We start from the raw sequence: 14,581 nt of genomic DNA on the forward strand, positions 1-14,581 counted from the left end.
ATCAATTGATCTGAATCTGGCTCCGTAACTGACCTGTTTGCCGCTGCTGAAGGAAACAGACTTCCTGAGAGTGCACACACTCAGCAACAACAACAAAAAGTCTTTTGCCAAAGTCAAGTTCTAGAACTTTCATGACATTGCACACACGGCAGTGTAATTGGTATTATTTGCTAATATTTATTTATAAATAACAATTTGCTGAGTACTCTGCAAAGTACAATGTATTCACTTTGCACATTAATTGTTCAACAAAATCCCTGTTTTATAGACTGAGACATAAGGAGGCTAATTTATCTCTGATCCCACATCATGTATGTGCTGAGTCCAATTTAAAAATTAGTACTGTATGCTTTCTGTAAATCAAAGTCAGAAACCAAGCTGGCTGATAATGACAAGGTAAAACCCTCATAGATATAGATATATATATATATATATATATATATATATATATATATATATATATATAGCATCAACTTCAGATGCTACTAAGGCCTTCAAGGCCCAAAGGAATGAGATTACACATTAGAATATAATAGTGTAATCAGTATTTCTGATACAGGGTGATGTAATCATCCTATCTTTAAGTATTGCCCACTTGAAGGCCCATCCTAACATTTCATGGTCAAATTCAATATAGTGATAGTCTGCACAAAGCAAAGGGCACTCTCTTCATCATGACAATGCTTAGATGTAAGAAAGTTGCCATTTAAAATATCAAAATGTGTTTTGCCATATCACATGGAAAAGTGGACAGGCTGCAAAGAGAAGAGTTGTAACATTAGTATTACTGTAGCCTATATTTTCATGAAATGATACATGACTGCAGGTTAGACTGATCTCAGATCATTATAAAACAGAGAAATGTTTACTTATTATCTCTAAGCATAAGGGAAGACTCAGCCTCTTGAATACATTGAAGACAATTTTTGCTAAAACTTTGTAGATTTTTAAATATAATTTATTGTTCAGGCATATAAAGTTGGTGCTTTTAAATGTTCAATTTCTAGTTAGAGTCAATAGATATTCTGCATGCGGCACCATGATAATCAAGTGACAGTGTGCCATTCAGCATGTTTGTGTTGTGGCAAACTGCCTCACTGAACTTTTAAACAGGTTCATTTGAGTGAGGAAAAGAAAGGACAGGACTAAAAAGCTCTACCACTAATCCGAAAGCAGACATAGTCATTTTATTGTTGAATTTCAATCAGTGCATACAGAAAATATCTCTTTCATACAAGTTTTAACATATTATCAGTGGTAAGTCAAATACTCTGAGTAATAAAAACAGACTCTCGGCTATAAATAAGTTTTTTAAAAATAAAAAACTTATTTATAGCCGAGAGTCTGTTTCTCAATTCCACCTCAACTGTCTGTAGAGCAAAAAGTCAAGTGAAAATAATTCAAAGCCATTTGTTTTTTAATAGTTAAGTGACTACTTTTAATAGTTAAAAGTTAATGCGTACAATAACTTTTTTCATTTCTTGAAATAAATTAGCCAGTCTAAAGTAGTTAGTACTTAAATGCACGATCAGATAAAATACTTTAAATTAACATGGTTTTAAAAAGTAAATTTAAAAAAATAAGTATTTTTGTTGTTCATGCTTTTTACAGAACTTTGAAACAACAGAAATGTTAAGAATAAAAGCTAAAAACAAAACTTGGCTTACCTCCAATGAAGCCCACAGTGAGGTAAAGCTCTACTACACTGGAACTGAAAGAGGCCAACACCATTCCCAAACAGCAGAGTAAGCCTCCTACTATCACCACTGGCCGGCTGCCATATTTATTCACCAAAACACTGCTGATGGGACCTAAAGTAGAGAGAAGATAAAGAAATATTCAGTTAGGTGTCATTTATTGATACTTTATAGTTGCTAATTTTGAGAGTTGAAAAAGCATATTTTCATGATTCAAGGAAAAAAATTAGTTCATATGGAATATAATGAGGAGTTTTCAAAACTTCACAAATAGATGGGTGTTTTGTTTTGTTTGTTTTGCGATAGAGGTCTCTATGTGGACTACAGGCATCTGCCACCACTTTCAGCTGATGAGTTATTTATAACTCTATATAAGAAAGCACATGAAATAATGAATTAGAAGCGTTCATGATTTTTTATGACCCTAACTATTCAACTTTTGTGGAAAAAATTTTAAATGAAACTTAGCTCAGAAATCCAAATTGTCTTTTAAAATGCAGGTAAGTTTATACAATAAAAATCTAGGGATTGTGAAAATGGCTTGTCTAAGAATCTTATAATAAAAGTTCAGTAGAGTAGAAAAAGGGAAATGAAGGGAAGGCAGGGGGGACAGGAAAAGGAAAGACAGTGGAATGAATCTGACATAACTTTCCTAGGTACATATGTGAATGTGAATCTCACCATCTCTTATATCTACAAGTTATTTAAAAAAATAACTGGGTAAATGGCATAAGGCTCAATAAAGAGAAGAGCAGGAACTGGGGAGAGAGGAGGGGAAGGAGTGGTATTGGGTACTGAATTAGAACAGATACACTCCATACTTTTATAATTATGTCAAATGGATTTTACTGTCATGCTTAACTGAAAAGAACTCATAAAAATATTGAAGAATAAAAGAATAATGTGTGTATACAAACACATACATGCCATTAGTTAGAGCTCAGTTTTTAAATTATGTTCAACAATGATTTTTCTTTAATACCATATATCACTACTTCTAAAATGCCAATTGTTTTCGAATCATATTATCTTAGTAACAAGAATGGTTTATACTTCATGGTTTCTTCCAAACTCTGTTCATCAGTTAGCAGTCGTAGGCAGTAATGTAGCTATCATGGCCTATGCATGTTTGCATTTGGTTATTATTTCCTGTGACTTGAGAGAACTATGATTAATCCCTCACACTTCAATTAATCATTTTAAAGGAGCATTTGAAAAGGAATATATAAAAATAAACCCTGAAGGCATGAAAGGTCTTCTGTTGATCCATTCTGATAAAAAGAAAGTAGCAGCATCAAAAAAAAAGTCCAATATCTCTGGCAATTAGAGAAATGCAAATCAAAACTACACCAGTCAGAATTGCCACAATCAAGAATCCAAAAAATTAATGTTGGCAAGGATGTGGGGAAAAAGGTATACTCATATATTGCTGTTGGGACTGCAAATTGGTCTGAAAAGCAGTGTGGAAATTCTTCAGAAAACTTGGAATGGAACCACCATTTGATTCAGTTATCCCACTCCTCCATATATACACATAGGACTTAAAATCAGCATACTACAGTGATACTTCCACATCAATGCTTATAGCAGCTCACTTCACAATAGTAAGTCTATGGAATCTACCTAGATGGCCTTCAACAGATGAATGGATTAAGAAATTGTGATATATATATATATATATATATATCTGTATATATATATATATATGATGGAATATTACTCAGCCATAAAAAAAGAAAGAAATTATGGCATTTTCTGGTAAATAGATGGAACTGAACACTATCATGTTAAGTAAAATAAACCAATCCTCCCAAAAACAAAGGCTAAATATTTTCTTGATATTCACATGCTAACACACAATAAAAAGTGGGACAGAATAGAAGTTCACTGGATTAGACAAACGGGAATAAAGGGAAAGGAGAGAATATGGGAATAGGAAAGACAGTAGAATGAATCAGACTAACCTTTCTATGTTCATATATGAATAGACAGCCATATAACTTCATATCATGTTCAACTCCAAGAATGGTATCCTAATTAGAATAAGTTATACTCCATGTATGTATAATATGTTGAAATACTCTCTACTGTCATTATATCTAAAAAGAACTAATTTTAAAAAAAGAAAGTAGCAGCATCAAAATTTATAGAATGAGTGTAGCAGTTCAAATGAAATTTCTAAAGAAAATGGTGGATAGTTGCTTCACCAGCAAAGAGAACAATCTTATGCATGAAACATAAACATTGAGAACTGACTCAGATACTAAATGAGAAAAAATTCTAAGAATGGCTTATCCAACTTATTTAACGTATATTTAAAAAGTATATATCATGGGTGTATGTGTGTGCAGGTATAAAACATTCAGAAACAATTAGTATCATTAAAATAATCTGTTTTAGTTAAGTCTACTTTTTGTGTTATAAAAGTTATAAATATTAAGAAAGTGTTGTGATTTACTTTGTGTACAGCATTTTTTTTTGTCTTGGTGTATCATTAAACACCAGTACAACTTAACTGAGTTCATCTTCAAGTCAGTGAAAATTCATATTATTTTATAGGACCTGTCAATGGGTAAATGATTTGCTTTGACGTTTCCTTTTGAACTTAAACTTATACGTCATCTGAAACTTGGGATACCACTTTAAAGAAAAAAAGACTACATTAGATCCAAATACTCAGACTAGATTTGACCTAGAAAGATTAAAAAAAGGGATTTTTTTTAGTTATACTATAAATTACAAATTTGCTAAGCACTGTTTCTCTGCATTTAAAATTTTCTGCATGGATAGTATTTAAAACACACTGAGATTCACTCATCAATATGTCCATATTATTTCATGCATATATAAATATTATTTTTATTCTTTAAATATAATTTTGAAATTAAACATCAGTGTCTAATGAGATTTAATATGTCACAATGACTAAGAATGACACATAATTTTAGACAGAGATAACTCAAAAATAAAGTACAAAATATTAAAACTTTTATAAAACCATATGAAAGACAGCTCTGTGTACAGGTTGGGGGAAAATTGTTTTAAAAAGATGCACAAGTGAAAATAATAGAATTTTGTACCTAATGTCATAAAATTCCCTTGAAGAACAGACAAGAAGAAAAATTATCCACATATATATTATATGTAACATACCACCCCATGATTTAGGAAATGTGCATCTTCATTAAAAAGCATATCAATAATTTAAAATAACTTTCTGTGAGGAAGGAAGAGTCATGATAAATTGATTGGCTGTAATTAATTATTAAACTTATGTGTGGCAGTTTCATGATATTCCACACCAATTCTTTTCTCAAAATTACTTAACTGATTCAATTCAATTCAACTTAACTGAAATCAATTCAATGCAACATTTCTTGAGCTTCCAGTATAAACCAGTCGAAGCACATCAAGAAGAAAATAATAAATAAAACACAACTACAGTCTTCAATACATTGTTGAACAGAGGAGGAAATAATCAATGTGATTTTAAGAACTATGATGGATGATACGATAAATACTAGATTCAGAATAGATTTAAAGTTATTTATTAATTATTTGGACTAAAACAATGTATTCTCAATATTATTTATGTTATGTACTTCATTTTCTATGTGGTAGCTGAATAATTAACAAATTGATGAATGGTATAATCAATTACAATATTGTATAAATGTGTTGGTTTAAACTACATAAATTAAAATTTGAATGTAGTTATGAGTCATAAGTTAATTTGCAATGTATGATGAATAATTACATCTTTAGCTTGGGATAACCACACCAAGGCTTCTTCCTCATTACTATGTTTAACTAAGGGTAATCACTAAAGAAAATGTTTAACAGTGTTAATTCTTTTCCTTTCTTTTCTTTTGAGGAGTACACTTCTATAACTTCTAGGGGGCTTCAGTAAAGTATGACTGCACATATGTTGCAACTCTACATTGCATATTACCAGAGAAATGAAAAGCTATGTTCCACTTGTGTACAATGAACCAAAATGCATTCTACTGTCATGTATAACTAATTAGGACAAATTGAAAAAAAAAAAGATCCAATGAGAGGTCTAATTTTAACAAATATTTTTATTTTTATTTTTTAATTTTTTTTTTAAACAGAGAGAGAGAATTTTTTTAATATTTATTTTTCAGTTTTCGGCGGACACAACATCTTTGTTGGTATGTGGTGCTGAGGATCCAACCAGGGCCACACGCATGCCAGGCGAGCGCTCTACCGCTTGAGCCACATCCCCAGCCCAACTTTTATTTTTAATTATGTACTTTGGTTAAATAATGTCCTGTGAGGATGTATTTATATAAGTCATCTATACTCCTTTTCTAGCAAAATGAGATATGCTTTATAAGTGATCTAGTTAAACATAACTGAAGCTCTTTCCTCCTTAATATTTAATGCTTATAAATTGTCATAAAGTTTTTCTATTTGGTAATAGTTTTGAGTGCAATTTAAACTTATAATATAGAGTGAAAGTGATCTTTTTAAAAAAAATTCTAAATGTTTATTATTAGGAGTCATCCAACATTAAATGCAAAACACACCACTATCCAGCAGCTCTCTGCATTCTACTAGATGTTTAGTTTATTATATTAATTAGAAAGACAAAGCTATAAGAAAAGAATGAATTACACCCAAAGGTGTGCAAGAGTACCAGGATAATAATCTTTTATTTCCAAGAACATTCATAAAAGTGTAGTAAGGCTGTGTCTAAGACTGATCTATCTAACCACTTATCCCCCCGATTCCCGATTTTTTTTTTTTTTTTTTTTTTTTAGTACTAGGGATTGGACCCAGGGGTGATTTATCACTGAAATACATGCCCCCATTCTTTTTGCTTTTTAATTTTGAGACAGGGTTGCTGAGCATCTTGCCAAGTGGCTCAGGCTGGACTTGAACTTGAGATCCTTCTGCCTTAGCTTCTTGAGTAACTGGGATTATAGGCCTGTGCCACCAGACCCGGCTAGCCACTTAATCTTCTAACTCACACTTATCCTTCTAATTCATGTTTCCAATCCATCTCAGAATTTTATTCTCAAGAATAACAGCCACTTTCATGAAACCATAAAGAAGGACTTTGTCAGAGAGTGGCACGAGGATAAGTATATTATTATCCACATATCAGCTAGGTCCTTGTCTTCTGAAAGATAAGCAATCATCATCTTTTACTACTGTGGCTTCACAGCACTTAAAATATTGCTCATTTATCTCAGCAAGAAATATTTTGTGAGTTCCTTTAAATTTCAAAACTGTTTGCCTATTTTCAACACTCTTGGTGCACTTACAGTTGGTAACACACACACACACGCCACACACACACAGAGAATTTATTTTCTATATATTTTATGAATCTTGTTAATGCATCCTATTCCAAGCTTTTTGCAGGCAGTTGCCATACACCATTATTAGTCATCAACATTTATTGAGCATTACTCTTTGTAGACAGTGTGTTAAGAATTGTACATGCTTTAATTACATATACTTTTCATGGCACTCTTATGATATAATTGCCTAATTAAGGCTTTTTAACAGTTGATAAAACTGAGGTGCAAAGTGTTTAAATAACTTGCTCAAGGTCACATTAATATGAAGTAGTTAAGTGTAAAATATGAGCCCAGGGTCATTGGATTACCAAACTGTGCTCTTAACTACTGAGCAGAAAAGATTTAGCATAGCAGGACTAAGACTGCTATCCAGAGAAAGGACTGTTGCAAAGTTGGCCCCTGTCTGGCAGTGGGGAGCTTGAATCTCAGGAGCAAACCTATGATTTTCTAAATGGTAAGAGGGGTGACTACACCAAAAATGCTTGTACAATGTGTTTCATGCTCACCATCAAATAAGCAATGTGGTTTATTATATTAAAATAATAATATAATGTATGTATGCTAATTTTTCCTCCTGGGAGTCTAAAATTTTGGTTCATGGAAGGCAGAGAATATCTATGTGACCAGTTCACTAATAAAAACCTTATGCACCAAGTCTCAATAGCTTTCTGACAGAAAGCAATTCATACATGTTGTCCTAATGGGTTGCTGGAGGAATTATGCCCATTTAGTGTGACTCCTCTGAGAGAGGATTCTGATAAGTTTATACCTGGTTTCCTTTGGACTTTTCATTACATATTTTCCTTTTGCTGATTTTTTCTTCATTCCTTCACTCTAATAAATCATAGCCATGAGAAAGAGGTAGCCTCATAGGTCAGCTAAGTCCATGAGTACTTTGAACAAATCATTGAAGCTAAGAGTGGTCTTAGGGACTCTGAATACAAGTACTAGGCCATATCTTTCCTACTGCTGAATTTAGAGTTATGCATATAATTATAAACAGATGAGCTTGAGGTGACATATTTTAAAAATGTCTGACCTACATATAAATGAACAAGTCTGTTTCATATATTGTTATTATGTTTTATAAATCTGAATTCAAAGTGCTTGCTTTTATTTCTTCTGGATAGTGCAAAACTACATGATAAATTCTACAAGAAAATTTGTATGTAATGTAATGAACATTTCATAAAATATATTTTATCAATCTGAAACTATGAATTGGAATTCCCCATCAATTGGAGCTATATAAAATATTTATGCATGGCATAAATACTAACAGAAGAAATGATAAAGAGTCATAATTTATTTTCCATTTGCTTTATTTCAAATTTGTATATGTGGTATCTTGTCAAATCAAATGACAAAAAGCACTAGTGCAGGACTGGGAGAAAGTGGTTTGCAATTATAGAAATTTATTTGTGTTTACTACAATAGGGTGTGTGTGTGTGTGTGTGTGTAAGCATGTGTGCTTATTAACAGTAGCTTTCTGTATTTTAAAGATTTTTCAAACAGATGTTTTGAATTAGGAAGCTTACTATTTTTATTTGAATGGAGGATGAGATTGTCTTCATTATTTGTTTTATTGAGTTTTATCCTGCCTTGATCTGGGATTGAAAGTTCACCTTATTTTTCTGTATATATGATCTTTCATTTTAGGTTAATGAAAAACATGGGGGGAATAATTATGAAGTAGGTATTGCATTTGCTTTTACAAAGGATGGAGTTAAAATACTATACAGTAAATTATATTCAGTTGGGACATCCTTAAGGATAATTGCCTCAATGTGATTTACTAGGGCTCATTCAGTTTGACGAAAAAATTTCTCCGTGTCCACTGAAGACACTGGTAGTGTATTAATCAACATTCAATTAGTATTTCAAGTGCATAAGACAACATACAAAATTTCTGAATGAATGGTGTGGACAGTGATAGAAAGCAGGGAAAGGAAAGGGATTAGTGTGCTAGGTACACTTGGGGCATAACTGGAATGGGGGATCTTGGAAGCCATATATAATATAGAAATGGCTTATTTTTCTCATAATCAGGTCTCAGTAGACATAACAATTCCTCAGGGAGCATATTCTCACCATACAAATAGATGAAGCTTCCAAAGTTCAATGCTAAATCTAAACTGCTATTTTAAGATGTATCTGTCTGTCTATCTATCTATCTATCTATCTATCTATCTATCTATCTATCTATCTATCTAGCTCATTTGCCATATTTTCCACCCTGAATATTTTTCTTTCTTCACAAATCTCAAAGTCATTGGCCTGTTTGTGAGACGATTTCTTCAATTTTGCTTTATAAAAGCATAGTTATTTGGGGGTTTTTCTTATTTTCTTCTCTCTTATAAGAAATTCTAAATTCATTTGTCCACTAATTTAAAAGGGATTATCTGCTATTTGTATGAGAGAAGGGAGGAAAGAGGACAAATTGACATTAAATTTTAATAAATTTAAATATTTAATAAATTGTATTAAATACCACTTTTTTCAAACCACTTTTTTCAAAGAGTGGTGAAAGTGACCATTCTAATTCTCTGTACCCACGGACAACAACAGCAAGGACTTCCTAGTGTTTACAGGCTACATTATGTTCCAGTAGGAAAGATTTTCCCTTCTCTGAGGCTGGTACAATGGTTAGGTAGTAATAAACACAAGATTTCTTCAGCACATGATGCTATTCTGAGCTCTTTATGCATAAAATCTTACATCATTACAAGTTGGTACTATTACTTAGTGTCTATTTTGTACATTTGGAAACAGGTTCAAATTAACAGTTTGGAAAGATTGCTCAAGTATTCTGTTATCATTTCTCTGAACTTTTTGGGGGAAAGAAATGATTCACTCTCTTTTACATGTATGATGCTCATTTCAAAAACAGTATTACATGTAACATTGCATTTCACATTATTTATACATTGCATTTGCTGCTCTTTGCAATAATTTTTAAGAAAATGGAAACATAAAGACTGTGTTGCAACAACTGCTAGTTGCCTTCTCAAGAGCTACAAACCTTTCCTTTTTCCTAATCAAATCCTCATTTTACTATATACCTATACTTCTCTGAGAGGCTCCAGGCCCAACCTGAGAGGTGAATCACAAGTACCATAAGCTCATCATGATGGCTCAGCATCAGTACTAGACACAGGTTTGAATGTATGCATTTGGGAGCAATTAATATAGGATAAATTCTTCTGGGAGCTTCTTAAACAGACTTTCCTCACTTTTAAAAAGAAAGCAAATGCTTCTGGATGTTTTTGTGAGAGTATGGTATTGGAGATGCCATGGACATCTTTGAACTGTGAAGCATTAGCCTGAAGGTAGATGGGATAGATAATGAAGCCCTGATTAGATGAAAAGGTCAATGAATCAGCCAAGCCAGGAGTTGCTTTATGTACAGACTCAATGTGAGAAGACATCACTGAACTTTTTTTATTTATTTACCAATGGACATTGGGTTATTCCTTACTTGCATTCTAAAAGATCCTAATATAATATTAGAAAAATCTAGCTCATATCAATAATTTCACAAAATCTGTTAATACTCTCATACTAAACAAGTAGTTAACATCTACTTACTATATATTTCCTTTTCCAAAGCTTGAAAGTTTATTTAGTTTCAAAGAATTATCTCAGTAGATCTAACATGGATAATTTAAAGTGCTTCTGATATTTTTCAAATTTATCATGCTCAACTAAATGTGGGAATATATTAATCTCTACAGAGTTTTTAAAATGTGGATATATAATTCAGAGAGTCTGTCCAACAAGACCCTGATCCACCCTGGCAGATGGCACCACTGGTAGAGAAAAACAGAAAGGAGCCAAGAGGTTTTGCACAGGTCCCTAAGGGTGACCTCTGAGGAATCTCAGTTTTAACCAACTTGGTCTTACACAACAGGGAGGAGAATATAGCCTAAGCACATTCCTAAGTGGCCATTAAAAGAAAAAAGAATGGTTTTTTTTTTTGTTTGTTTGTTTCATGTAACTTAAGATGTACACTTGTGTCAGCCCTACCACAAGTAAGTAAACTGGTTATAAAAGAATGGTTCTTATGTGCAAGTGCCTAATAATAATCACAGAGGACTCTGGATTCCTAAGTTTTTCCTGAGTTAATTTGAGCCTGATCTCATAGGCCTACAAATCTTCCTAACCTCCTACATTGATAAACTTGATTTGATTTTCATGGTTTGATTATGAGTTACTGTCTTCATGGTTTTCAGAGACTGGCTGAAATACTAATTGCTTTTGTGCTACTTGTTTACAAAAAAGGAATGCATTGCTGTCTTGTTTACTGTTATCTTAGCATGATCCTTTCCCTATGTATGCCTTGTCCTGCCATCTGCCATCTGCCATTGTGGACCTCTGAACTGCTATGATGCTGAACATCCTTAACTGTCCATACCTGATGGAAAATAAGGACTTTTGGTTAATTCCCTCAATGTTGTCCTCTTTTAGCAGAAAGCAAGTTGGAGAAGTCATTGCCCATTTTTCCATAGAAATAGAATATAAAAATTCACAGTGGGGAACTGTAACTGTGTTCCACTTTATGATTTGAATATAGCCCTTGCTGTTCGGCCACTAGAACTGATTTTTAAAATGGACGTTTCTTTCTCTTCCTTTCTCCTGGTTCCTCCCTAATCTCTCCCCTGTCCCTAATCACAGAGGAAAATAGGATTACCTTTCTTCCCCATTTTAGGCAGATTTTTCTGTCTTTGAATTCACACCACTATAGGAATGAAGTAATCCAGATTTGGGGATAGTACCAGAAGATCTTAGAAATGACTCTCAAATTAAGAAATGAATTACAATTCCAGACAGAGAACATGTGGAATGTAGCCTTTGAATCACCTCTTCAAAAACTCCCCCACCCCCCAGTTCCTGCTGAGGGGCAGAACCACAGTCTCTGTGACTTGAGTGCCTGTGTTTCTCCTTTGCTAGCAAAGCAATAAACCTTCTTTATCCTTTTTCTCAAAAAAAAAAAAAAAGAAAGAAAGAAAGAAAGAAAAGAAAACATCTTAAATATTCCATGAACAAGTCAGGAAAAGGAATTTGTAAATTGAGGATTATTATGTTTTAGGCAAATAACAAGCAACATGACCATTTCCAAAGGATGCAAAAACATTGCACTCTTGAGAATTTTTTTCTCATATCTATTACTATGCATAGAATATTACATGAAGTCCTATAAAACATTATATATTTGCTAAAAATGCTATGTTTCCTTCATCTGCACTTCACAATTAGTTTTAAATGATACTGCCTTAAAGAATTCTATATACTCATCTTTTTAATATAATTCCTTAACCTTTTAATTGCTTTGGTTCTCTCTCTCTTTAAATACATACATTATGTTATATTCACTTATATATTTGTTATATATTATGTTGTATTATGTTATATTCATTTGCATATTTGTGTTACTAGAATTTCAGTTCAAGTGTGGTATGGGCTGAAGGTTTCTCATATTTATAATTTAGTTAGGCATAGAAAATTTTAATTTCACATAGTAGATGATAAATATCATTTAATTCAAAAAATTTATTTTCTGAATAGCTTTAAGATTGTCTTAGGATGCCACCATCACTACATTGGCATGATGCCAACATTTATTATATCATACATTATAGGTAGAATATCTTTTTAAAAGAAGATATTCAATCTTCTTAATCTTTTTTCTTTTCTAAACCACATACAAAACAAAAAAAATATACAACACATATTCCAAGCTAAAGGCCATTTTAGAAATGTGTATATGTTCTCCATTCACTTTAATGTGTCTCTTTAAAAGAGTGTTAGTTTATGAGCAAATATTCCTAACCAAATTATAAGGTCCACTTGCCTCAGTCTCCCTGCCACTGTGCAGTACAGTATTTGATTTTCTACCTAGTGTAGGTTTAGATGTGTTGGTGTATGTTTGTGTTTTGAATACAAGGGACAAAGTACCAAGAGAATGTGCTTTCTAATATGGCTTGTGCTCTTTTTACATAAGTTCTAGTATATTGTAAAGTGCTACAAAGCTTAAGTAATTAGTCCTGTATATTCATTCCAGGGAATCAACATAATTTAGAGAAGTAATAATTAATGTCCAAACCAGTATTCTCTTATCTAATACTTTTGGCCAGGACCGGGCAAACACTTTCTCTTGTTTCCTCTTTTGTAAATACACACACACACACACACACACACACACACACACACATACACACACACATATATGGTGTACAATGGTAATGGGATAGTTTGAGATACATGTACATAGTGAAAAGATTATTATAGTCAAGATAACATATCCATCTCCTTTCATGGTTAGCGCATTTGTGTGTGGCAAGAACACTTAAGATCTTTTAAAGTACAACATAGTAGTATTGACTACAGCCCTCATATTATACATTAGGTCTCTAGAAAGTATTTGTTGTATAAAACTACAACTTTGTACTCTTTGACCAACATCTCCTCATTTCCCCTGAAATCCTCTCTTCCACCAGTAACAATCATTCTATTCTCTACTTTTACTAATTTGACTGTTTTAGATTCTACATATAAGTCAGATCTTGCAGTATATATTATTTCTGTGTGTGGTTTAATATCCTCTGGGTTCATCCATTTTGTTGGAAATCGCAGGATTTCCTTCTTTTTTTTAAGGTTGACTAATATTCTATATGCCCTAATTGTTTAATCTGTGAATACACTTAAGGACACTTAGGACGTATCCTGCCTGTTCCCTTGGTTGAGACTACATGGTACCTTGTAGCAACATATTTTTCACTGTGCAGGCACATACTCAGAGAATTACACTCTACTGAGGTGGAAGCAAATTCTGGTTTACTAAGAGAGTCAATCATAGTAATTTCATTCTCCCTACTAGTGAATGGTTTAGAGCCAAGTTAGGATCTAATACTAACCAGTGAGACATAAGTGGAAGTCAACAAATGATTTCTGGGAAAAAGTCCCCCAGTTTTAAAAAAGATTTAATATTACAAGATGTTTTCTTTATGCATATATTGCCTGGTACTACAGCAGCCATATTACCCTTGGAGAGAGATGGCTGGAGGAAAAGATGAACCACAGTAGCTAGCTATTTTGGTTTGGATGTGAGGTATCCCCCAAAAGCTCACAGATGAGACAATGCAAGAAGGTTCAGAGGAGAAATGATTGGGTTGTGAGAGTTTTAACCCAGTGACTTAATCCCCATTGGGATTAAATGAGTGATAACTGAAGTGGTAGCCTGTGGCTGGAGGAAGTGGGAATTGGGGGGGCGTGACTTTGGGATATATATTTGTATCTGGCAAGTGGAGAGTTCTCATTCTACTTCCTGCTTCCTTATAATGGAGTCAGCCACTTCCATCTGCCACACTCTTAGCCATGATGTTGTGCCTCACCTCAAGCCCCAGGGAATGGAGCCAGCCTTCTGTGTATTAAGACTTCTGAATAATAGAAGGAAGGTACTTTGTCCCTTGTATTCAAAACACAAACGCACACCAACACATCTAAAAAGATAAACTTTTTCTCCTCTACAGTTTTTCTGGTTGGGTCATTTAG

General features: G+C 33.1%; 1 protein-coding gene across 9 annotated transcripts in view; it reads right to left on the bottom strand.

The window, feature by feature from the left end:
• The window catches only part of Slc16a7 (solute carrier family 16 member 7), a 170,063-nt gene that overhangs the window by 12,220 nt on the left and 143,262 nt on the right, over positions 1–14,581 (bottom strand). For all 9 annotated transcript variants that reach the window (XM_040280400.2, XM_040280399.2, XM_013363054.4 and 6 more), the window contains one exon: positions 1,668–1,811. In XM_040280400.2, coding sequence (XP_040136334.1) covers positions 1,668–1,811 — 144 coding nt within the window. The remainder of the gene's footprint in view (positions 1–1,667; positions 1,812–14,581) is intronic.

This window comes from Ictidomys tridecemlineatus, chromosome 6, assembly GCF_052094955.1.
Source record: "Ictidomys tridecemlineatus isolate mIctTri1 chromosome 6, mIctTri1.hap1, whole genome shotgun sequence".
NCBI classification, from domain to species: domain Eukaryota; kingdom Metazoa; phylum Chordata; class Mammalia; order Rodentia; family Sciuridae; genus Ictidomys; species Ictidomys tridecemlineatus.